At 67.4% G+C, this 25472-nt stretch overlaps 3 protein-coding genes across 4 annotated transcripts in view; 2 read left to right on the forward strand and 1 right to left on the reverse strand.

Moving 5' to 3' along the window:
- TMEM147 (transmembrane protein 147) overlaps window positions 1-25472 on the forward strand; it is a 43650-nt gene that overhangs the window by 7730 nt on the left and 10448 nt on the right. The window lies entirely within an intron of this gene.
- MAG (myelin associated glycoprotein) lies at window positions 786-12976 on the reverse strand. The gene is made up of 10 exons (XM_087778467.1): window positions 12910-12976; window positions 9681-9749; window positions 7867-8235; window positions 6599-6895; window positions 6234-6494; window positions 5721-5981; window positions 3958-4260; window positions 2914-3010; window positions 2103-2190; window positions 786-1585 (listed from the first exon to the last, which is right to left on the reverse strand). Exons 2-10 carry the CDS (start codon window positions 9739-9741, stop codon window positions 1439-1441), a joined length of 1884 nt encoding a protein of 627 aa, XP_087634593.1. The 5' UTR covers window positions 9742-9749; window positions 12910-12976; the 3' UTR covers window positions 786-1438.
- Window positions 13924-24025, forward strand: LSR (lipolysis stimulated lipoprotein receptor). Its single transcript, XM_087778528.1, has 9 exons — window positions 13924-13984; window positions 15712-16020; window positions 17216-17335; window positions 19887-19943; window positions 21161-21307; window positions 22985-23071; window positions 23200-23259; window positions 23497-23587; window positions 23851-24025. The coding sequence occupies exons 1-9, from the start codon at window positions 13948-13950 to the stop codon at window positions 24023-24025; spliced, it is 1083 nt and encodes a 360-aa protein (XP_087634654.1). The 5' UTR covers window positions 13924-13947.

Genomic DNA, 25472 nt, shown 5'->3' on the forward strand with positions numbered 1-25472 from the left:
ACAACCCAGGGTGACCCTATAGCACCTGAGGGGCTCCTATAGTGCCCGTAAGAGCCCCTATAGCACCCTAGGGAGCCCCAATGTTGCCTGTGGGGGCTTCTATAGCAAGGGGAAGAGCCCTATAGGGTCCCAGGGGGCTCCTATAGCACCCGGGGCGGGGGGGCACACTGTCCCAGGGAGGCCCTATAGTGCCTTCAGGGGCTCCTATAGCATTTTAGGGGGCCCTATAGTGCCTTTAAGGGCTCTTACAGTCCCCAGAGCACACCTATAGCATCCCAGGGGGTTCCTATAGCACCCGGAGGATCCGGGGGGGCCTATAGGGCCTGTGAGGCTGCTATAGCACCCTAAGGAGCTCTATAGTGCCCTATGGAACCCCTATAGCATCCGAGGGGGGGCCTGTAGAGGTTGTGGGTGCCCCTATAGCAGCTGCTGGGGCCCTGTGGTGGCACCCACAGCACCTGGAGGGGCCCTATAGGGTCCTGGGGGCTCCTATAGCACCCGGGGGTGGGGCTGCAGTGTCCCAGAGGGGCCCTATAGCACCTGGAGGGGCCCTATAGGGTCCTGGGGGCTCCTATAGCACCTGGAGGGGCCCTATAGAGTACCTATAGCACTTGGGGGGGGTCCCCCCTGCCCCTCCCCTCCCCCCATAGTTCCCGGGGGGTCCCTATAGAGCACCTCCCCCCCCCCCCCAGGCTCCCAGCACCTATAGGACCCCCCCCCACGACCCCTATAGCCCCCAGCCCCTATAGCCCGGACCCTCCCCTCCCCCCCCAGGTAGGCGTGGCCTTGGGCACATCCGGTTTATTGGGGGTCACTGGGGTCAAAGGTCACGGGGGGAGGGGCCTCGTTACGGGCGTTAATGAGGGGCGGCCCCAGGGAGGGGCAATAAATAACTATGAGGGGGTGGGGCCTTCTGGGGGTGGGGCCGGGGGCGGGGCCTCCTGGCCATGCACAAAGGTGGGTGGGCGGAGCCTAAGGGGGGCAGGCATGGCCTAGGCCACAGTGGGTGGAGCCAAGACCACAGTGGGTGGGGGACAGCTGCAGTGGGCGGGGCCTAGGCCATGGTGGGTGGGGCTAGGCAGCAGTGGGCGGAGCCTAAGCATTGGTCGGCAGGTCCTGGGTGGCAGTGGGCGGAGCCAGACACAGTGGGCGGAGCCTCTTGCTGCCAGGCTGATCCCATGGTGGGTGTGGCCAGCAGATGCAGGGGGCATGTCCATTGCTTAGTGGGCGTGGCTTAGCACCCGGTGGGCGTGTCCAGAGCCCAGTGGGCGTCTCTAGAGCCCGGTGGGCGGAGCCTGACACCACAACAGGCAGGTCCCGTCAGTGGGAGGGTGTGTCCAGGAGGCAAGTGGGCGGAGCCAGGAGGCAATGGGCGTGTCCAGGAGGTGGTGGGCGTGTCCAGGAGGGGGATGGGTGTGCCCGGGGCGGGTGGGCGGGGTCACTTGACGCGGATCTCGGCGTATTCGGGAGGTTCCTCGGGGGGGCCCCGGCCCGGTTTGGGGGGAGGGGCCGGTTCGGGGGGGGCTGCCGGCCCCTCCCCCACCCCCAGCGCCCACCGACCCACGGCCCCCCGCAGCCAGCGGGCCTGGGGACAGCGGGGGGGCACCGTCACCCCCCGCGTCCCCCGATGGCCCCCCCGTGTCCCCAGCGTCCCCCCGTGTCCCCCCGTGACCCCCGTGACCCCACCGTGTCCCCAATGACCCCCCCGTGACCCCCCATGACCCCCATGACCCCACCGTGTCCCCAATGTCCCCCCGTGTCCCCCCATGACCTCCCGTGACCCCCCGTGTCCCCAGCGTCCCCCCGTGTCCCCCCGTGACCCCCCGCGTCCGCAGCGTCCCCCCGTGACCCCCCGAGACCCCCTGTGTCCCCAATGTCCCCCCGTGACCCCCCGTGTCCCCCCGTGACCCCACCGTGTCCCCAATGTCCCGTGACCCCCCGTGACCCCTCCGTGTCCCCAGCGTCCCCCCATGACCCCCGTGACCCCCCGTGTCCCCAATGACCCCCGTGAGCCCCTGTGACCCCCCCATGACCCCCCATGTCCCCCCGTGACCCCCTGTGACCCCCCATGACCCCAATGACCCCAATGCCCCCCCCCCCACCTGCAGGGGCCGCAGCTCGGGGGCGGGGTCCCCCCCCTGCCCGGGCGGGGGCTGCACCGGGGTCACCTCGGGGCTTCCCTTCGCCTTCCTGCGTGGGGGGAGGGGCCAGGGGTCAGGGGTCAGGGGTCGTGCCCTGACCTCTGACCCCGCCATCGCCCCGCCCACTGACCCCCGTGCCTCAGTTTCCCCCCAACCCCACCCTGAGGGGGCGTGGCCTAGCGCAGGTTGAGTGTGGCACCATGGGGGCGTGGCAGCCACGTGGGGGCGTGGTCTGGAGGGGCGTGCTCTTCCCGCAGAGGGGCGTGGCCCGAACAGCTGGGCGTGGCTTCCCCAGGGATGTGGCCTCTCCGGAGGGGCGTCGCCCCTTGGGGCATCATTGGGGGCGTGGCCTCCACAGGGGCGTGGCCTTCAACTGGGGACATTCTCCTAATTGGCTGCGGTCTCCCGGGGGCGTGGTCTGCAGGGGCGTGGTCTCCAGGGGCGTGGCCTCCCCAGGGGTGTGGCCTCTCCCAGGGTGTTGCCTTTATTGGGCTTCCTTGGGGGGGGCGTGGGCTCTGTGTGGGCGTGGCCTCTCGGGCATGTGCCCCATCGGGGGCGTGGCCTGCTGAAGGTGTGGCCTCCCGGGGGTGTGTGGCCCTCCCGGGGGGAGGCGTGGCCTCCTCAAGGGGCGTGGCCTCTCCCAGACTTCCCAGGGGCTAGGGTGGGGTTCCCTTCCCATGGGTGGGGGCCCCCCTCCCATGGGCGTGGGCCCCCCCGTGGGCGTGGCCCCCCTCCCGCGGGTGGGCGGGGCCAGCCCGGGGGCGTGTCTCACTTGCGACGGCTCTGGCTGAGGTAGCAGACGAGGGCGATGACGATGGCGAAGGCCACCACGGCCCCGACCGGCCCCACCTTGGCCCAAACCAGCCCCCCTGGGGGGGGCAACAAGGGCTCAGCGGGGGGCAATAACCCCCCCCCCCCGGGGGCAACAACCCCTCCCCCCACCGTGGGAACCCAGCCTGGGAAATTCCCACGCCCCCCCCCTCAATAGGGGCTGGGGGGGGGCAACTCCCACCCTGAGGGGGGGTGGGGGCAAATAAACCCCGGGGGGGGGCAAATATCATCCTGGGGGGGTAAATACCCCCCGGGGGGGGTAAATAACACGGTCCCATCCCCCCTCTGGGGCGTGGGAATTGATGGCAGGAATTTCTCACGGCCCCCCCCCCCGAGAGGGGCTGGGGGTGGAGTGGGGGGAGGGAAACCCCCCCCGGGGGGGGCAATTATCATCTTTGGAGGGGCAAATACCAATGGGGGGGGGGTAAATACCCCCGGGGGGGGGCAAAAAAAACAAGGAGGGGGGAACATAGCCCCTCCCCGGGGGGGGCTGATGGGGCGCGGGAACGGCCGCCAGGAATTTCCCACGCCCCCCCAAAAGGCGCCGGGGGGGGGGGCGGGGGGGGGTGTGACGCCGGGTGACGGTGACAAGTGACGGTGACACCCGGATGGGTGACAAGGCGACAGGCGGTTCCCGACGGGATTTGGGGTGATCCCGCCCCCCCCCCCCCCCCCGGGGTCAATGGGGTGTGGGAAAATCCTGGCAAGAATTCCCACGCCTCACAACCGTCCCCAGCAGGTGACACCAGGTGACGGTGACACCCGGATGGGTGACACGGTGACAAGCGACGGTGACACCCAGATGGGTGACAAGGCGACAGGCGGTTCCTGACGGGATTTGGGGTGATTCTCACCCCCCACGGGGGTCAACGGGGCGTGGGAATTATTGCCAGGATTTTCCCACGCCCCACCAACAGTCCCTGAGGGGTGACACCGGGTGACGGTGACAAGCGACAGTGACGCTCCGGGTGACGCGGTGACTTACCGGGATGATGGAAGCGTAATTGTTGCCGGACGCTGCCGTGGGGGTTGTGGGCGGAGCAAAGTACGGCTAAGCGGGGGTCGAGTGTCCCCCGAAGCGTGAGGATACCGGTGACGGTGACGACCCCCCCCGTACCCTGTCCCGGCGTGGTGACGGTGTAATCGCGGTGACCCTCGGTGACGGTGACGTTACGGGATGGGAGGTCAAAGGTCACGGCCGGTTCGGGGATGGCGGAGGCCGAACAGACGCACCGGGCCCCATCCCCCCCCGGGGTGCAGCGGGAATCGGGGAGAAGGATGGGGGGGACTGGGGTGGGGGACACCCCGAAAGGTCACCAGGGGACCCAGCAGTTTGGGGACCCCCCCTAACACTCCGGGGACCCCCAATACCCCCTTAGGGACCCCACTACCCCCCTTAGACACCCCAATACCCCCCCAGACACCCCAATACCCCCCTTAGGACCCCAATACCCCTCCTAGACACCCCAATACCCCTCCTAGACACCCCAATAACCCCTTAGACACCCCAATACCCCCCAGACACCCCAATACCCCCCTTAGACACCCCAATAACCCCTTAGACACCCCAATACCCCCTTAGGGACCCCAATACCCCTCCTAGACACCCCAATAACCCCTTAGACACCCCAATACCCCCTTAGGGACCCCAATACCCCTCCTAGACACCCCAATACCCCCCAGACACCCCAATACCCCCTTAGGACCCCAATACCCCCCTTAGGGACCCCGATAACCCCCCTAGACACCCCAATACCCCCTTAGACACCCCAATACCCCCTAGACACCCCAATAACTCCTTAGATACCCCAATACCCCCTTAGGACCCCAATAACCCCTTAGACACCCCAATACCCCCCCAGACACCCCAATACCCCCCTTAGCACCCCAAATACCCCCTATAACACCCCAATACCCCCCTTAGACACCCCAATACCCCCTTAGACACCCCAAATACCCCCTATAACACCCCAATACCCCCCTTAGGGACCCCAATACCCCCCAGACACCCCAATACCCCTCCTAGACACCCCAATAACCCCTTAGACACCCCAATACCCCCCAGACACCCCAATACCCCCTTAGACACCCCAAATACCCCCTATAACACCCCAATACCCCTTAGGGACCCCAATACCCCCAGACACCCCAATACCCCCTTAGACACCCCAATAACCCCTTAGACACCCCAATACCCCCCAGACACCCCAATACCCCCCTTAGACACCCCAAATACCCCCTATAACACCCCAATACCCCCCTTAGGGACCCCAATACCCCCTAGACACCCCAATACCCCCTTAGGACCCCAATACCCCCCTTAGGGACCCCAATACCCCCTTAGACACCCCAATACCCCCCCAGACACCCCAATACCCCCCTTAGACACCCCAAATACCCCCTATAACACCCCAATACCCCCCTTAGGGACCCCAATACCCCCCTTAGACACCCCAATACCCCCTTAGGACCCCAATACCCCCTTAGGGACCCCAATACCCCCTTAGACACCCCAATACCCCCTTAGACACCCCAATAACCCCTTAGACACCCCAATAACCACTTAGACACCCCAAATACCCCCTATAACACCCCAATACCCCCTATAACACCCCAATACCCCCCTTAGACACCCCAATACCCCCTTAGACACCCCAATACCCCCCTTAGACACCCCAATAACCACTTAGACACCCCAAATACCCCCCTTAGACACCCCAATACCCTCCCCGCACCCCCAAAACTCACACTCGACCGTGAGGTTGAAGGCCAGGCTGCTCTCCCCGTGCTGGTTCTCGGCCCGGCACAGGTATTCCCCGGCATCCTCCGGTCTGGCGGCCGCCAAGGTCATGGTCACTTGGGGTTCGTAGACGGCGGTGGCCACCACCCGGCGTCCCCGTGTCACCGTCACGATGGGTGCCGGGTGGCTGGCGGCGCCGCAGGTCACCGTCACCGGGTCGCCCGCCACCACCCAGAGGGAGCCGTTGAGTACGGGTGAACGCGGGGCGTCTACGGGGGGGGGGGGGGGGGGAGGGGGAAAGGGGGTGAGGGGGGGACCCAGGCGTTCGGGGGGGGACCCAGGGGTGGCCCAAGAAGGGGTCCCCCAAAAGGGACCCCAGGAGCGCCCCAAGAAGGGGGGTGTCCCGTCCCCCCCCAAGAAAGGGCCCCAACGTACCCCCAAAAGGGTCCCAGGCCTGCCCCAAGGGGGGACCCAGGCGTACCCCCACCCCCACCCCCACCCGCACCCCCGAGGGCTCTCACAAGCCACGTGAAGCTGAAGGCTCCGGTTATGGCGTCCGTGCCGGTTCTCGGCCACGCAACTGTAGGTACCGGCGTCCTCCGGTTCCACCCGGGGTACAACCAGGCGGAGAGAGGTTGAAACCGGTTCTTCCCGTAACACCGTAACCCCCCGGAACCAGGAGAGTAACGGGGGTGGTCGTCCCTCGGCTTCGCATCCTAATTCCACCGGGGTCCCTTCCACCGCCTCGCCCGGCCCCGAGACCTCCAGCACCCGCGGTTCGTCTGGGGTGGGGGTGGGGAGGGATGAGGAGGGGGTTGGGGGGGGTGGGGAGGGGAGGGCGCACAGGCGTCTGCGGGGAACCCAGGCACCCGCACCCCCAACTCACATTGAACGTCGAGGGCGACGGTGGCCTCGAAAGCCAGGGTGCTGTTGGCGAAAGCCACCTTACAACCCAAGCGCCGGCCACCATCTTCTCGACGGGGTCGAAATCGTAGAAGAGCCAAGATGGTGCCGGCGCCGGCTGCGTCCTCTCGTAATTCCCGTTGGGATGCTTCCGGAAGCTCCTCGGTCCCTTCCCAACCCACCCGGGGTCGGAGTTGGGGACAGTTATCGGGGACGCGACATCGGAGTTCTACCTCTTCTCCTGCCACCAGTTCGGGGGGGACCTCCAGTACTGGTTCCTCTGGGAAAGGGAGAGAATCCGGGTGTCCGGGACTGGGAACGTCGTAAAGGGTCTGGAGACCCCCTATAGGGTCTGGGGACCCAGGTGTCCGGGGCCACCTCCCCAAAGGGACCCAGACCCCCAAAAATGGGGGCCCAGGCACCCGAGCCCCCTCCCCACCCCGTCCCCAAGGGGACCCGGGCACCCGAGCCCCCCAAAAATGGGGGCCCAGGCACCCGAGCCCCCTCCTCACCCCGTCCCCAAGGGGACCCGGGCATCTGAGCCCCCAAAAACGGGGTCCCAGGCATCCGAGCCCCCCAAAAATGGGGTCCTGGGCACCCGAACCCCCTCCCCACCCCATCCCCAAGGGGACCCGGGCACCCGAGCCCCCCAAAAATGGGGTCCCGGGCACCCGAACCCCCTCCCCACCCCATCCCCAAGGGGACCTGGGCATCTGAGCCCCCAAAAATGGGGTCCCAGGCACCCGAGCCCCCTCCCCACCCCGTCCCCAAGGGGACCCGGGCATCTGAGCCCCCAAAAACGGGGTCCCAGGCATCCGAGCCCCCCAAAAATGGGGTCCCAGGCATCCAGACCCCCAAAATGGGGTCCTGGGCACCCGAGCCCCCTCCCCACCCCGTCCCCAAGGGGTCCCAGGCATCCGAGCCCCACAAAAACGGGGTCCCAGGCATCCGAGCCCCCCAAAATGGGGGTCCCAGGCACCCGAGCCCCCTCCCCACCCTGTCCCCAAGGGGACCCGGGCATCCGAGCCCCCAAAAATGGGGTCCCGGGCACCCGAGCCCCCTCCCCACCCCGTCCCGAAGGGGTCCCAGGCATCCGAGCCCCACAAAAACGGGGTCCCAGGCATCCGAGCCCCCCAAAATGGGGGTCCCAGGCACCCGAGCCCCCTCCCCACCCCGTCCCCAAGGGGACCCGGGCATCCGAGCCCCCCAAATGGGGGTCCCAAGCATCCAGCCCCCCCCCCCAAAACTCACCCAACACCTCCAACGTCGTATGTTCGGAGAAGCTGTACTGGTTATAACCCCCTAAATCACCCCGAAAATAATATTTCCCGGCTAATTCGGGGCTGAGGGGGCCCAGCCACAGGGAGCAATCGCGGACCCCCGGATCGCCCACCAGCTTCGCTCGCCCGGTGAAGCTCTCGTGGACGGCTCCTGTCCTCGAGCGGGCCACCACCGGCGGATAATTTTTGGGATAAGGGCTCCCAAAATACCACAGGCCGTGAACGGTGGCCGGGCGTAATTCTTCCGGGTAGCCAAAACGACAGGGTACGGCCACGCAGGTTCCCGAGAGCCCGGCTACCGCCGGGGGCATCCAGGCGGCCCAGGGGCCACCTGATGTCCCTAGGGAAGGGGGGGGGACACCCACTGTCAGGGGGGACAAGCCCCAGCCGGGGGGTCCTGAGTATCCCTGGGGGTGTAATAACGGGGTTCCGGGTGGGTTTTGGGGCTAATAACGGGGTCCTGAGCACCCTTTGGGGCTGTTAATGGGGTCCTGAGCATCCTTTGGGGCTATTAATGGGGTCCTGAGCATCCTCTGGGTCTAATAACGGGGTTCAGAGCATCGTTTGGGTCTAATAATGGGGTTCTGGGTGTTTTCTGGGTCTAATAACGGGGTTCTGAGCACCGTTTGGGGCTGTTAATGGGGTCCTGAGCATCCTTTGGGGCTATTAATGGGGTTCTGAGCATCGTTTGGGTCTAATAACGGGGTCCTGAGCATCCTCTGGGTCTAATAATGGGGTCCTGGGTGTTTTCTGGGTCTAATAACGGGGTTCTGAGCACCGTTTGGGGCTGTTAATGGGGTTCTGAGCATCTTTTGGGGCTATTAATGGGGTTCTGAGCATCGTTTGGGTCTAATAACGGGGTCCTGAGCATCCTCTGGGTCTAATAACGGGGTTCTGGGTGTTTTCTGGGTCTAATAACGGGGTTCTGAGCATCCTTTGGGGCTAATAACGGGGTCCTGAGCATCCTCTGGGTCTAATAACGGGGTTCTGAGCATCGTTTGGGTCTAATAACGGGGTCCTGAGCACCCTCTGGGGCTAATAACGGGGTCTCGCGTGTCTATTAGGTCTAATAACGGGGTTTTGAGGACCTGTTGGGGCTAATAACGGGGTTTCGGGGGATAATAACGGGGTTTTCAGCATCTGCTGGGGTTATTAACGGGGTTCTGGGGGCCCCCGGGTCTGCTAATGGGGTCCTCCCAGTTCCCCCCAGTTCCTCCCAGTTCCCTCCCAGTCCTCCCAGTTCCCCCCAGTCCCCCCCTCCACCTTCCCAGTCCTCCCAGTCCCTCCCAGCTCCCTCTCAGTGACCCCAGTTCCCCTCAGTTCCCCCCAGTTCCCCCCAGTCCCTCCCAGTCTCCCCTAATCCCCTCCCAGTCCCCCCAGTCCCCCCCAGTCCCCCCCCTCCACCTTCCCAGTCCTCCCGGTCCCTCCCAGTCCTCCCAGTTCCCCCCAGTCCCCCCCTCCACCTTCCCAGTCCCCCCAGTCCCTCCCAGCTCCCTCTCAGTGACCCCAGTTCCCCTCAGTTCCCCCCAGTTCCCCCCAGTCCCTCCCAGTCTCCCCTAATCCCCTCCCAGTCCCCCCAGTCCCCCCCAGTCCCCCCCTCCACCTTCCCAGTCCTCCCGGTCCCTCCCAGTCCTCCCAGTTCCCCCCAGTCCCCCCCCTCCACCTTCCCAGTCCTCCCAGTCCCTCCCAGCTCCCTCTCAGTGACCCCAGTTCCCCCCCAGTTCCCCCCAGTCCCTCCCAGTGTCCCCTAATCCCTTCCCAGTCCCCTCCCAGTGCTCCCAGTACCTGGGGGGAGGGGCAGCAGCAGCAGCAGGGCGGTGGGGAGGGCAGCGGCCACCGGCCTCATGGTGGGGGCTGGGGGACACAGAGGGTGAGCCCAGTGTCCCCAGTGTCCCCAGTGTCCCCCATTGTCCCCCTCATCCCTGTCCCCCAGTGTCCCCCACTGTCCCCCACTGTCCCCATTGTCCCCTATTGTCCCCGTCCCCCAGTGTCCCTGTCCCCCCAGCATCCCCAGTGTCCCCTATTGTCCCTGTCCCCCCACTGTCCCCAGTGTCCCCCTTGTCCCCGTCCCCCAGTGTCCCCAGTGCCCCCAGTGTCCCCATTGTCCCCCTCGTCCCCGCTATCCCCCATTGTCCCCCACTGTCCCCATTGTCCCCCTTGTCCCTGTCCCCCCAGTGTCCCCAGTGCCCCCACTGTCCCCATTGTCCCTCTTGTCCCAGTCCCCCCAGTGTCCCCAGTGCCCCCACTGTCCCCATTGTCCCCCTTGTCCCTGTCCCCCCAGTGTCCCCAGTGCCCCCACTGTCCCCATTGTCCCCCTTGTCCCTGTCCCCCCAGTGTCCCCAGTGTCCCCACTATCCCCCATTGTCCCCCACTGTCCCCATTGTCCCCCTTGTCCCAGTCCCCCCAGTCCCCCCAGTGCCCCCACTGTCCCCATTGTCCCCCTTGTCCCTGTCCCCCCAGTGTCCCCAGTGCCCCCACTGTCCCCATTGTCCCCCTTGTCCCTGTCCCCCCAGTGTCCCCAGTGCCCCCACTGTCCCCATTGTCCCCCTTGTCCCAGTCCCCCCAGTGTCCCCAGTGCCCCCACTGTCCCCATTGTCCCCCTTGTCCCTGTCCCCCCAGTGTCCCCAGTGCCCCCACTGTCCCCATTGTCCCCCTTGTCCCTGTCCCCCCAGTGTCCCCAGTGTCCCCAGTGTCCCCATTGTCCCCCTTGTCCCTGTCCCCCCAGTGTCCCCAGTGCCCCCACTGTCCCCATTGTCCCCCTTGTCCCTGTCCCCCCAGTGTCCCCAGTGCCCCCAGTGTCCCCACTGTCCCCCTCGTCCCCGCTATCCCCCATTGTCCCCCACTGTCCCCATTGTCCCCCTTGTCCCAGTCCCCCCAGTCCCCCCAGTGCCCCCACTATCCCCCATTGTCCCCCACTGTCCCCATTGTCCCCTGTCCCTCCCCCCCATCACTGTCCCCCATTGTCCCCATTGTCCCCAGCGCCTGACGGTCCCAGGCGGTGCCGGGGGACGGGTGACAACACCAAGCACGGCCCCCCCCCCCCCCACTCCTGGGTCCCCCCCACGCTGCCGGCGGACGCATTCCTGTCGCGCCGGTGTCACCCCCACGGCCCCGGGGGACAAAGGGACCCTCTGTGCCCCCCACCCCCCCCCCCCCCCCCCCCCCCCCGCCGGCCGGGTCCCCCCCCCCCCGTGGGACACACAAGCCCCATTGAGACCCCGGGGGGGGGGGGGGGGACCCGGGGCTTTGGGGGGCACCCAGGAATTTGGGGGGGACCCGGGGCTTTGGGGGGGACCTGGGAGTTTGGGGGGACCCCAGGGGTCTGGGGGGGACTTGGGCATTTGGGGGGGACCCGGCACTTTGGGGGGGGGACGCAGGAATTTGGGGGGCCCCAGGCATCCAGGAGGGACCCAAAAATTTGGGGGGGACCCAGGAGTTTGGGGGGGGACCCAGGGATTTGGGGGGGACCCAGGTGTCCAGCAGGGACCCAAAAATTTGGGGCGGACCCAGGAGTTTGGGGGGGGGACCCAGGAATTTGGGGGGACCCAGGGATTTGGGGGGACCCAGGAGTTTGGGGGGACCCAGGAATTTGGGGGGACCCAGGGATTTGGGGGGACCCAGGAGTTTGGGGGGGGGACCCAGGAATTTGGGGGGGCCCAGGGATGTGGGGGGGACCCAGGAGTTTGGGGGGGGACCCAGGAATTTGGGGGGACACAGGGATTTGGGGGGGACCCAGGAGTTTGGGGGGGGACCCAGGAATTTGGGGGGACACAGGGATTTGGGGGGACCCAGGAGTTTGGGGGGACCCAGGTGTCCAGGAGGGGTTTAAAGGCCCTGGGGGGACCCAGATTTTGGGGGGGGGGCAGACATTGGGGGGTCCCAGATATTTGGGGGGGGGGTCCCAGAAGTTTGGGGGGCCCCAAGGTGTCCTGGGGGGGGGGAGGGGGACGGGACCCAGGCGTTGGGGGAGGGGGGCACCCAGGCCTCCTTGGCTGGTGGCCACCCTGGGTCCCTGGGGGACAGCGAAGGGGGGTGGGGGTGGGGTGGGGGTGGGGTGGGGGGCCCCCCCGGACGCTTGGGTCCCCTCGGAGCCTGGCAGTGCCACCGAAGCCACAAGGGGCCATTTGTCCCCGGGACGGAGTGATGTCACCCCCCGACCCGGGGGGGGGACGGACACACACACACACACACACGGACACCTGGGTCCCCTGGGCCACCAGTGTGTTACTGGGGGGCTACTGGTCACCCTGGGGGGGGGGTATGACCCTATGGGGTCACTTGGGGACCTGGTGGGGGGGGGGGGCACCCAGAGGGGACTCAGGGGTTTGGGGGGGGGGGACCCAGGGGGTCTGGGGGGCACCCAGGGGTTTGGGGGGACCCAGGGGTGGGGGGGCATCCAGGGATTTGGGGGGGCACCCAGGGGGTTGGGGGGCACCCAGGGCTTTGGGGGGCACCCAGAGGGGACCCAGGGATTTGGGGGGGCACCCAGGGGTTTGTGGGGGACCCAGGGCTTTGGGGGGCACCCAGAGATTTGGGGGGCACCCAGAGGGGACCCAGGGATTTGGGGGGCACCCAGGGGTTTGGGGGGAGCCAGGGGTGGGGGGGCACCCAGGGATTTGGGGGGGACCCAGGTGTTTGGGGGGCACCCAGGGGTGGGGGAGGCACCCAGGGTTTTGGGGGGCACCCAGAGGGGACCCAGGGATTTGGGGGGCACCCAGGGCTTTGGGGGGAGCCAGGGGTTTGGGGGGGGACCCAGGGGTAGGGGGGCACCCAGGACTTTGGGGGGGCACCCAGGGGTTTGGGGGGTACCCAGGGGTCTGGGGGGGACCCATGGCTTTGGGGGGACCCAGGGATTTGGGGGGCACCCAGGGGTGGGGGAGGCACCCAGGGCTTTGGGGTGGGAGCCAGAGGTGGCGGGGGCACCCAGGGGTCTGGGGGGCACCCAGGGATTTGGGGGGATCCAGGGGTTTGGGGGGGCCCCAGGCATCCAGGGGGTACCCCCACCCCCACCTACCACTGCGGGGTGGGCACCCCAAGAAGAGCCCCAGGCGTCCGGGTGATGGCGGGGGGCCGAGTGCGACGGGGTGGGGGGGGGTGGGGGAAGAGCTGGGAATTTGTACTGGGTGGGGGTGGGGGTGGGGTGGGGGGGCAGGGCCACCCTGGGCGCCTGGGGCCCGCCCGGATGCCGGGGGGCCCCCCCCCCCCAAACCCCACCCCTCCGGAGGCCTGGGGCCCCCCCCAAAACCCCTGGGTCCCCCCCGAACCTGTGGGTCCCCCCCAAATTCTCGTGTGCCCCCCCCCCCCGGGTCCCCCCCAAACCCCTGCGTCCCCCCCAAATTCCTGCCCCCCAAACACCTGGGTCCCCCCAAATACCTGGGTCCCCCCCCAGGACCCCAAGGTCCCCCCAAATTCCTGCCCCCCCCCCAAATTCCTGCCCCCCCCAAATTTCTGGGTCCCCCCCAAATTCCTGCCCTCCCCCCCAGCCCCTGGGTCCCCCCAAAACCCTTTTTTGGGGGGGGGGGGCAACTGGTTTCACTGGGGGCAACTGGGACCTGGACCCCTGGGTCCCGCCCCCGGGAGGGGGGGCGCTTTAAACCCCGCCCACTCATCCGGGAGGCCACGCCCTCCCGCTTTGGCTCCGCCCTCAGTGTGTGTGTGTGGGGAACGGTGAGCCCCCCCCCCCCCCCTTTCAGAAGCCCCCTCCCCGTTCTCCAGGCTCCGGGGGGGGTCGGTGGGGCTGGGGGGGGGGTCAAGACCCTCCCCCAGAGAGGAGGGGGTGGGATTTGCACCCCCTTTCCCCCCTTTTACCCCCGTTTTCCCCTTCCCTCCCCCCCCGCGCCGCCGCAATGGTCGCGCCCGCACCTGCCCGGAGTGGGCGTGGCCTCAGGGGGGGCGAGGTTACCTGGGCGGAACCACCGCCACCGGGCGCGGGGGGGGGCGTGTCTTCCCCCCCCCCCCCCGCCCTTCCCGCTTAATGACCCCGCCTAGGCGGAGCGGGGCGGGGGGGCGGGGCCAGGTGTGCCCGGCCCCGCCCACACCTGCCGCCGCCATCATGGCCGCCGTCATGGCCGCGCTGCTGGCGCTGCTGGGTGGGCCCGGGGTGTCATTAAGGGGCTGGGGGGGTAATTAGGGGGCTAATTAAGGGCCTGGGGTTTAATTAGGGGCTAATTAAGGCGCTGGGGGGTTAATTAGGGGGTAATTAAGGGGCTGGGGGTAATTAAGGTGCTGGGAGGGGGAATTAGGGGCTGGGGGGCAGCGGGGGTCTTGGGGGGTAATTAAGGGGCTGGGGAGTAATTGGGGGGTAATTAGGGGGTTTAGGGGTAATTAGGGGTAATTAATGGAGTGATTAATGATTTGGGGAGGGAAATGAGGGGCCGGGGGGCTCTGAGGGGGTAATTGGGGGGGCAGAGGGGGGTCCTAGGGGGTAATTAGGGGGCTGGGGTTAATTGAGGAGTAATTAGGGGTCTTGGGGGGAATTAAGGGGGTAATTAGGGGTTTCAGGGGTAATTAAGGGGGTAATTAAGGGTTTTGGGGGGAATTGAGGGGGTAATTAGGGGCTGGGGGGCTCTGAGGGGGTAACTGAGGGGGCAGAGGGGGGTCCTGGGGGTAATTAGTGGGGTAATTAAGGGGCTTGGGGGTAATTAAGAGGGTAATTAGGGGTTTCAGGGGTAATTAAGGGAGTAAGTAAGGGTGTTGGGGGCATTGAGGGGGTAATTAGGGGCTGGGGGGGCTCTGACGGGGTAATTGGGGGGCAGAGGGGGGTCCTGGGGGTAATTAATGCCCTGGGGGGTAATTGCGGGGGTAATTAGGGGCCCGAGGGGTAAGAAAGGGGGTAATTAAGGGGTTTTGGTGGTAATTGAGGGGTAATTAAGGCACTTGGGGGTAATTAAAGGGGCAATAAAGTGCTTGGGGGTTGATTGGGGGTAATTAAGGCCCTGGGGGCAATTAAGGAGGGGCAATTAAGGGGCTGGGGGGGTAATTGAGGGGTGACAGGGAGGTGACAGGTCCTGGAGGGGTGACAGGGGGTGACAGGGACCAGGGGGAGGTGACAGGAGCCAGAGAGGGTGACAGGAGGTGACAGAGGGGTGACAGGTCCTGGAGGGGTGACGGGGGGTGACAGGGGGTGACACGTCCTGGAGGGGTGACACAGGGGGGTGACAGGTCCTGGATGGGTGACGGGGGTGACAGGGACCAGGGAGAGGTGACAAGGGGGTGACAGGAGCCAGAGAGGGTGACAGAAGGTGACAGGGTGACAGGAGGTGACAGAGGGGTGACAAGTCCTGGAGAGGTGATGAGGGGTGAGGGGGGGTGACAGGTCCTGGAGGGGTGACACAGCGGGGTGACAGAGGGGGGTGACAGGGGGGTGACAGGTCCTGGATGGGTGATGGGGGGTGACAGGTCCTGGAGGGGTGACGGGGGGTGACAGGGGGAGGTGACAAGGGGGTGACAGGAGCCAGAGAGTGTGACAGAAGGTGACAGGAGGTGACAGGGGGGTGACAGGTTCTGGAGGGGTGACAGGGCGTGACAGAGACCAGGGAGAAGTGACGGGGGGGTGACAGGTCCCGGAGGGGTGACAGGGAGATGATGGGGTGACAAGGACCAGGGGAAGGTGACAGGAGGTGACAGGGGTGACAAGAGCCAGGGGGAGGTGACAAGGGGTGACAGCAGGTGAAAAGGAGGTGACAAGGGGGTGACAGGGGGGTTGTCAGGGACCAAGGGGAGGTGACAAAGGGTAACGGGGAGGTGACAAAGGGTAACAGGGAGGTGACAGCAAGGTGTCACTCCCCACCTAACAGGTTGTCGATGTCACCCCCAGCCCCTGTCACCCCCTTACAGGTGACAGTGACAGACCCCCGGACGGTGGCCCTGCTCTTCCAACCTGTCCTGCTCCGGTGTCAGTACCAGACGGTGGCCCTCGAACCCCCCATCGTCACCTGGAAGTACAAGTCCTTCTGTCCCACCCCGCAAGGGGACAACGGGATTGTCACCTCCCCCGGGGACGTCCCCGATGTCACCTCACCCTGTCCGGATGCGGCCCGCACCGTCCGCATCGTGGCCACCAAGCAGGGCGGCGTTGTCACCCTCGGGGACTTCTACAGAGGGCGCGGTGTCACCATCTTGGGAGGTGGGGACCTTGGGGGGTGTCACGGGGTGTCACTAAGGTCGGGGGGATGTCACCGGGGTGTCACGGGGGTTTTGGGGGGACCCCAGGGGTGTCACTGGGTGTCACTGGGTGTCACTGGGGTGTCACAGGGTGTCAGGGAGGACCCCAGGGACATGGGGGGGACCCTAGGGGTGTCACTGGTGTCACTGGGGTGTCACAGGGTGTTGGGGAGGACCCCAGGGGTGTCACTGGTGTCACTGGGATGTCACAGGTGTCGGGGAGGACTCCAGGGACATAGGGGGAGACCCGAGGGGTGTCACTGGGTGTCACTGGGTGTCACTGGGGTGTCACAGGGTGTCGGGGAGGACCCCAGGGACATGGGGGGGTGGCCCCAGAGGTGTCACTGGGTGTCACTGGGTGTCACTGGGGTGTCACAGGGTGTCGGGGAGGACCCCAGGGACATGGGGGGTGACCTGAGGGGTGTCACTGGGTGTCACTGGGTGTCACTGGGGTGTCACAGGGTGTCGGGGAGGACCCCAGGGACATGGGGGGGACCCCAGAGGTGTCACTGGGTGTCACTGGGTGTCACTGGGGTGTCACAGGGTGTCGGGGAGGACCCCAGGGACATGGGGGGTGACCTGAGGGGTGTCACTGGGTGTCACTGGGTGTCACTGGGGTGTCACAGGGTGTCGGGGAGGACCCCAGGGACATGGGGGGGGACCCGAGGGGTGTCACTGGGTGACACTGGGTGTCACTGGGGTGTCACAGGGTGTCGGGGAGGACCCCAGGGACATGGGGGGGACCCGAGGGGTGTCACTGGGTGACACTGGGTGTCACTGGGGTGTCGCAGGGTGTCGGGGAGGACCCCAGGGACATGGGGGGGTGGCCCCAGAGGTGTCACTGGGTGTCACTGGGTGTCACTGGGGTGTCACAGGGTGTCGGGGAGGACCCCAGGGACATGGGGGGGTGGCCCCAGAGGTGTCACTGGGTGTCACTGGGTGTCACTGGGGTGTCACAGGGTGTCGGGGAGGACCCCAGGGACATGGGGGGTGACCTGAGGGGTGTCACTGGGTGTCACTGGGTGTCACTGGGGTGTCACAGGGTGTCGGGGAGGACCCCAGGGACATGGGGGGGGACCCCAGGGGTGTCACCGGGGTGTCACCGGGGTCGGGGGTCACCCTGTCACCCCAGGGACCCAGGCGTCCGGGGTTGGCAGGGGCGGAGCTGAGCCTGGGCCCGGCGGCGTGGGGTGACAGCGGCGTCTACATCTGCACCGTCACCTCCACCCAGGACCTGGAGGGCAACAACGAGGCCGTGGCTGAACTGGTTGTACTGGGTGAGGCACTGGGAGGCACTGGGAGGGTTGAGGGGGGCACTGGGAGGCACTGGGAGGGCACTGGGATGGACTGGGAACGCCACAAAGGGTTCAAGGGGGACTGGATGGGACTGGGAGAGCACTGGGAGGGATTGGGAAAGCATTAGGAAGTCACTGGGAGGCACTGGGAGGGACTGAGCTGTACTGGGAGGGACTGGGAGAGCACTGGGATGGACTGGGAATACCACAAGGGGCTGAGGAGGCCCTGGAGGGGGACTGGAAGGGACTGGGAGAGCACTGGGAGGGATTGGGAAAGCATTAGGAAGTCACTGGGAGGCACTGGGAGGGACTGAGCTGTACTGGGAGGGACTGGGAGAGCACTGGGAGAGACTAAGCTGTACTGGGAGGGACTGGGAGAGCACTGGGAGGCACTGGGAGGGACTGAGCTGTACTGGGAGGGACTGGGAGAGCACTGGGAGGGACTAAGCTGTACTGGGAGGGACTGGGAGAGCACTGGGAGGCACTGGGAGAGACTGAGCTGTACTGGGAGGGACTGGGAGAGCACTGGGATGGGCTGGGAATACCACAAGGGGCTGAGGAGGCCCTGGAGGGGGACTGGAAGGGACTGGGAGAGCACTGGGAGGGATTGGGAAAGCATTAGGAAGTCACTGGGAGGCACTGGGAGGGACTGAGCTGTACTGGGAGGGACTGGGAGAGCACTGGGAGGGACTAAGCTGTACTGGGAGGGACTGGGAGAGCACTGGGAGGCACTGGGAGGGACTGAGCTGTACTGGGAGGGACTGGGAGAGCACTGGGAGGGACTAAGCTGTACTGGGAGGGACTGGGAGAGCACTGGGAGGCACTGGGAGAGACTGAGCTGTACTGGAGGGACTGGGAGAGCACTGGGAGGCACTGGGAGGGACTGAGCTGTACTGGGAGGGACTGGGAGAGCACTGGGATGGGCTGGGAATACCACAAGGGGCTGAGGAGGCCCTGGAGGGGGACTGGAAGGGACTGGGAGAGCACTGGGAGGCACTGATTTATACTGGAAAGGACTGGCAGTATGCTGGAAGGGACTGGGCTGTACTGGGAAGTAATGGGAGAGAACTGGGAGAGACCAGGCTGTACTGGGAAGGACTGGGAGAGCTCTGAGAGGAACTGGGCCATACTGGGAAGGACTGGGAGAGCTCTGAGAGGAATTGGGCTGTACTGGGAAGGACTGGGAGAGCTCTGGGAGGGACCGGGCTGTACTGGGAAGGACTGGGAGAGCTCTGAGAGGAACTGGGTGATACTGGGAAGGCCTGGGAGAGCTCTGGGAGGGACTGGGCTGTACTGGGAAGGACTGGGAGAGCTCTGGGAGGGACTGGGCTGTACTGGGAAGGACTGGCAGAGCTCTGGGAGGGACTGGGCTGTACTGGGAAGGACTGGGAGAGCTCTGGGAAGGACTGGGTGATACTGGGAAGGCCTGGGAGAGCTCTGGGAGGAACTGGGCTGTACTGGGAAGGCCTGGGAGAGCTCTGAGAGGAACTGGGCCGTACTGGGAAGGACTGGGAGAGCTCTGAGAGGAACTGGGCCATACTGGGAAGGACTGGGAGAGCTCTGAGAGGAATTGGGCTGTACTGGGAAGGACTGGCAGAGCTCTGAGAGGAACTGGGTGATACTGGGAAGGACTGGGAGAGCTCTGAGAGGAACTGGGTGATGCTGGGAAGGACTGGAAGAGCTCTGGGAGGGACTGGGCTGTACTGGGAAGGACTGGCAGAGCTCTGGGAGGGACCGGGCTGTACTGGGAAGGCCTGGGAGAGCTCTGGGAAGGACTGGGTGATACTGGGAAGGCCTGGGAGAGCTCTGGGAGGAACTGGGCTGTACTGGGAAGGCCTGAGAGAGCTCTGGGAGGGACTGGGCTGTACTGGGAAGGACTGGGAGAGCTCTGAGAGGAACTGGGCTGTACTGGGAAGGACTGGCAGAGCTCTGAGAGGAACTGGGTGATACTGGGAAGGACTGGGAGAGCTCTGAGAGGAACTGGGTGATGCTGGGAAGGACTGGAAGAGCTCTGGGAGGGACTGGGCTGTACTGGGAAGGACTGGCAGAGCTCTGGGAGGGACCGGGCTGTACTGGGAAGGACTGGGAGAGCTCTGGGAAGGACTGGGTGATACTGGGAAGGCCTGGGAGAGCTCTGGGAGGGACTGGGCTGTACTGGGAAGGCCTGGGAGAGCTCTGAGAGGAACTGGGCTGTACTGGGAAGAACTGGGAGAGCCCTGGGAGGGACTGGGCGATACTGGGAAGGACTGGGAGAGCTCTGGGAGGGACTGGGCTGTACTGGGAAGGACTGGGAGGCCAGCACAGCTCCCTGGGGGGGTACTGGGAGCACCCAGATGCCTGGGTTCCCCCCCTGGATGCCTGGGTGCCCTGGGGTGGGTGGGGAGGGGGTCCCCGGACGCCTGGGTGCCCTGGGGGGGTGGGGAGGGGGTCCCCGGACGCCTGGGTGCCCTGGGGGGGTGGGGAGGGGGTCCCCGGATGCCTGGGCCCCCTGACCCCCCCCCCGCCCCCCTTGGTGTCCCTTGTGTCCCCCCAGGGTCCCTATCGGAGGCCACCGACCTCTTCCCGGGCGTCCAGCTGGGGACCCTGCCAGGTACGGACCCGGGCGTCCGGGGGGGCACCCAGGCGTCCGGGGACCCCCTCCCCACCCCCCCAGGGCACCCAGGCCTCCGGGGGGGCACCCAGGCGTCCGGGGACCCCCTCCCCACCCCCCCCCCAGGGCACCCAGGCCTCCGGGGGGGCACCCAGGCGTCCGGGGACCCCCTCCCCACCCCCCACAGGGCACCCAGCGACTGGGGGGGCACCCAGGCGTCCGGGGACCCCCTCCCCACCCCCCCAGGGCACCCAGTGACTGGGGGGGCACCCAGGCGTCCGGGGACCCCCTCCCCACCCCCCCAGGGCACCCAGGCCTCCGGGGGGGGCACCCAGGCATCTGGGGGGGACCTGGGGAGCTATAGGGGGCTCAGGAAGGAGCTATAGGGGGTCTCGGAGTCCTGGGTCCCCCCAGGATCTATAGGGGGGGTCAGGGGCCACCCAGATGCCTGGGTCCCCCTGGGATCTATAGGGGGGGGCTGGATGCCTGGGTGCTGTGGGGAGCTATAGGGGTCTGAGGAAGGAGCTATAGGGGGTCTCAGAGTCCTGGGTCCCCCCAGGATCTATAGGGGGGGTCAGGGGCCACCCAGACGCCTGGGTCCCCCTGGGATCTATGGGGGGGGGCTGGACGCCTGGGTGCTGTGGGGAGCTATAGGGGTCTGAGGAAGGAGCTATAGGGGGTCTCAGAGTCCTGGGTCCCCCCAGGATCTATAGGGGGGGTCAGGGGCCACCCAGATGCCTGGGTCCCCCTGGGATCTATAGGGGGGGGCTGGATGCCTGGGTGCTGTGGGGAGCTATAGGGGTCTGAGGAAGGAGCTATAGGGGGTGTCGGAGTCCTGGGTCCCCCCCAAGGATCTATAGGGGGGGTCAGGGGCCACCCAGACACCTGTTTCCCCCCAAGGATCTATAGGGGGGGGCTGGACGCCTGGGTGCTGTGGGGAGCTATAGGGGTCTGAGGAAGGAGCTATAGGGGGTCTCAGAGTCCTGGGTCCCCCCAGGATCTATAGGGGGGGTCAGGGGCCACCCAGATGCCTGGGTCCCCCTGGGATCTATAGGGGGGCGGCTGGATGCCTGGGTGCTGTGGGGAGCTATAGGGGTCTGAGGAAGGAGCTATAGGGGGTGTCGGAGTCCTGGGTCCCCCCAGGATCTATAGGGGGGGTCAGGGGCCACCCAGACGCCTGGGTCCCCCCCTCTGACCCCCCCCTCGCCCCCCCCCAGACTGGCTCTTCGTGGTACTGGTGGGACTGGGGGCGGCACTGGGAGCGCTGGCCCTGGGGCTCTGCTGGTGCCAGTGCTGTCCCCACACCTGCTGCTGCTTCCTGCGCTGTCCCTGCTGTCCCCAGCGCTGCTGCTGCCCCGAGGCCCGTGAGTGGCCCTTGGCCCCTCCCGGGGGGGGGGGCGGGGGGCCCCTGGGGGGTGACGGGGTCCCTGGGGGGGTGACAGGGTCCCCTGGGGTGCGATGGGGTCCCTGGGGGTCCCCTGGGGGGGTGATGGGGTCCCCTGGGGTGCGATGGGGTCCCTGGGGGTCCCTGGGGGGTGACTGGGTCCCCTGGGGTGCGATGGGGTCCCTGGGGGGTGACAGGGTCCCCTGGGGTGCGATGGGGTCCCTGGGGGTCCCCTGGGGGGGTGACGGGGTCCCCTGGGGTGCGATGGGGTCCCCTGGGGGGTGACAGGGTCCCCTGAGGTGCGATGGGGTCCCTGGGGGTCCCTGGGGGGGTGACAGGGTCCCCTGGGGGGTGACGGGGTCCCTGGGGGGTGACTGGGTCCCCTGGGGTGCAATGGGGTCCCTGGGGGTCCCTGGGGGGTGACAGGGTCCCCTGGAGGGTGACGGGGTCCCTGGGGGGTGACTGGGTCCCCTGGGGTGTGATGGGGTCCCTGGGGGTCCCCTGGGGGGGTGACAGGGTCCCCTGAGGTGCGATGGGGTCCCTGGGGGTCCCCTGGGGGGGTGACAGGGTCCCCTGGGGTGCGATGGGGTCCCTGGGGGTCCCCTGGGGGGGTGACTGGGTCCCCTGGGGTGTGACAGGGTCCCCTGGGGGTCCCCTGGGGGGGTGACGGGGTCCCCTGGGGTGCGATGGGGTCCCCTGGGGGGTGACTGGGTCCCCTGGGGTGCGATGGGGTCCCTGGGGGTCCCTGGGGGGGTGACAGGGTCCCCTGGGGGGTGACGGGGTCCCTGGGGGGGGGACTGGGTCCCCTGGGGTGTGATGGGGTCCCTGGGGGTCCCCTGGGGGGGTGACAGGGTCCCCTGAGGTGCGATGGGGTCCCTGGGGGTCCCCTGGGGGGGTGATGGGGTCCCCTGGGGTGCGATGGGGTCCCTGGGGGTCCCCTGGGGGGGTGACTGGGTCCCCTGGGGTGTGACAGGGTCCCCTGGGCTCCCCTGGGGGGTGACTGGGTCCCCTGGGGTGTGATGGGGTCCCTGGGGGGTGACAGGGTCCCCTGGGGTGCGATGGGGTCCCTGGGGGTCCCCTGGGGGGGTGATGGGGTCCCCTGGGGTGCGATGGGGTCCCTGGGGGTCCCCTGGGGGGTGACTGGGTCCCCTGGGGTGCGATGGGGTCCCCTGGGGGGTGACAGGGTCCCCTGAGGTGCGATGGGGTCCCTGGGGGTCCCCTGGGGGGGTGACAGGGTCCCCTGGGGTGCGATGGGGTCCCTGGGGGTCCCCTGGGGGGTGACAGGGTCCCCTGGGGTGCGATGGGGTCCCTGGGGGTCCCCTGGGGGGGTGATGGGGTCCCCTGGGGTGCAATGGGGTCCCTGGGGGTCCCCTGGGGGGGTGACAGGGTCCCCTGGGGTGCGATGGGGTCCCTGGGGGGGTGACCGGGTCCCCTGCGGTCCCTTGGGGTGTGACAGGGTCCCCTGGGGGGGTGATGGGGTCCCCTGGGGTCCCTTGGGGTGCGATGGGGCACCCTGGGGTGCATTGGGGTCCCCTGGGTGCATGGGGTTCCCCTGGGGTGGGGGTCCCAGATGGTTGGGGGTCCCCTGGGGCACCCTAGGGTGCATGGGGGTCCCCTGGGGTGGGGGTCCCGGACACCTGGGTCCCCTCCCCCGCAGTGTACCTGGCTGGGAAAGCGGCCACCTCTGGGGGGATGAGCGGAGTTTACGGACCCCCCCCCACCTCCCTCGCCCTCCGGACCCTCGGTGAGTGACCTTGGGGGGATGGTGGGGGGGACGGTGACACCAGTTGGGGGCACTGGTGACACTGGGAGGGGAGGGTGGTGACACTGGGTGACACTAAGGTGACACCCCCCCCCCCCCCCCCATCACAGCCAGCAGCCAGAGCTCCCAGGTCCCCCTGCTGCGTGACAGCGATGGCAGCGTCGTCTCAGGTGAGGTCATGGTGTGACTGACAGCTGTCAGTCATCTGGGGGGGCGTGATTGACAGCTGTCACTCAACCCCCCCCAATTAGGTGCTGGGCTGGGGTGCAAAGCTAAGCAGGGTCCAGCCCGTTACCAGGCTGGATGGGTGACCCCTGGGTGCATTATGGTGGGGCGGAGCCAAGCAGCAGGCTCCGCCCCCTCCCGCACACCAGGGACCCCCCCCCAAACGCTTGTGCCCCCCCCAGCCCCCCCCGCGCCCCCCCGCCATCCTGCGTTACCTGGAGGAGCAAATCGGCGCCTTCGAGCCCCGCGGCCGCTACCCCCCCTCGAGGGCAGGTGGGTGCTGGGGGGGTGGGGGTGGGGGCAATTAACCCCCCCCAGGGGGCGGGGAAGGGGCAATTCCCCCCCCATGGGGGGCATTTACCCCCCTATGAGGCATCAACCCCCCCCAAATTCCCCCCCCCCCATGGGGCATTTACCCCCCCCCCAGGGGGCTCAACCCCCACCCCCCCGCAGGGGCAGCATCCCCCACCCCATTTTGCCCCCCCCCGGGGTTATTTACCCCCCCCGGGGTATTACCCCCCCATTTGCCCCCCCAGACCCCCCCTCAGCGACATCAGCTCCCTCCACGAAGCCCCCGACGCTTGGGGTCCCCGAGGACGACCCCCGGCCCCCCCTCCCCCCCCCCCGGGGGCGCTGGCGGGCGGCCGAGGTTTTGGGGGGCTCCGGGGGGGGGTCGCCCCCCCCGTCCCGTCCCCGCTCTCGTTCCCGTGACGATCTCGTGCGGGGGGCTGAGCCCCTCCCCCGCCGTCCCCCCGGACCCCCTCGGCGTCTCCGTAAGGTGAGGGGGGGGTCCTATGGGGTCTTGGGGGGGTCCTATAGGGTATTGGGGGGCCTGGGGGGGTCCTGGGGGTCCTATGGGGTCTTGGGGGGTCCTATAGGGTATTGGGGGGTCTGGGGGGGTCCCTGGGGGTCCTATGGGCTGTTTGGGGGGTCCTATAGGGTATTGGGGGGCTGGGGGGTCCCTGGGGGTCCTATGGGGTTTTGGGGGGTCCTATGGGGTATTGGGGGTCTGGGGGGTCCCAGGGGATCCTATGGGGTTTTGGGGGGTCCTATAGGGTATTGGGGGGCTGGGGGGTCCCTGGGGATCCTATGGGGTCTTGGGGGGTCCTATAGGGTATTGGGGGGCCTGGGGGGTCCTGGGGGTCCTATGGGCTGTTTGGGGGGTCCTATAGGGTATTGGGGGTCTGGGGGGGTCCCTGGGGGTCCTATGGGGTCTTGGGGGGTCCTATAGGGTATTGGGGGGCCTGGGGGGTCCTGGGGGTCCTATGGGCTGTTTGGGGGGTCCTATAGGGTATTGGGGGGTCTGGGGGGTCCCTGGGGGTCCTATGGGGTTTTGGGAGGGTCCTATAGGGTATTGGGGGGCTGGGGGGTCCCTGGGGGTCCTATGGGGTTTTGGGGGGTCCTATAGGGTATTGGGGGGTCTGGGGGCGTCCCTGGGGGTCCTATGGGGTCTTGGGGGGCCTGGGGGGTCCCTGCAGGTCCTATGGGGTATTGGGGGTCTGGGGGGGTCCCTGGGGGTTTTGGGGGGGGGGTCCGTGGGGGTCCCCCCCCGCGTGCCCCCCCCAACCCCCCTGTGTCGTCCCCCCCCCCCCCAGCACGATGCCGTGAGCCGCGACAGCCTGGTGGTGTGAGCCCCCGGACCCCAGGGGCCCCCCCAAATTCCTGGGACCCCCCCAGGCCCTGGGGACCCCCCTAAATTCCTGGGACCCCCCCGGATCCTGGGGTCCCCCCCCAAATTCCTGGGACCCACCCGGATCCCGGGGGCCCCCAAATTCCTGGGACCCCCCAGACGCTGGGACCCCCCTGGACCCCGGGGGCCCCCCCCAAATTCCTGGGGACCCCCCTCCCCTCCCCCCCCCGCGGCTGTTTTTGGGGCCGTTTGGGGTTTTTTGGGGGGGCTTTTTTTACGGAGGGGGAGGGGCGACACCCCCGCCCCTCCCCCGCGCGCATTTTGGGGCCAAATAAAGGTTTTTAGAGAAAAAGTCGGGGTGGGGCTGGCTCCGCCCCCCGCGCGCGCCACCGTATTACATCACCAACGCCCGTGACGTCACCGCGTGCCATCACCCGGTGCCGTCGCGGCGCCGCGTTACGTTACGGCGGCCTGTGACGTCACCGCGTGCCATCGTCGGCCGCCGTCGCGCCATGGCGTTGCGTAAAG

This window comes from Nipponia nippon, unplaced genomic scaffold (genome assembly GCF_047370975.1).
Source record: "Nipponia nippon isolate SJK-2023a ecotype South Korea unplaced genomic scaffold, ASM4737097v1 scaffold_44, whole genome shotgun sequence".
Taxonomy (NCBI): domain Eukaryota; kingdom Metazoa; phylum Chordata; class Aves; order Pelecaniformes; family Threskiornithidae; genus Nipponia; species Nipponia nippon.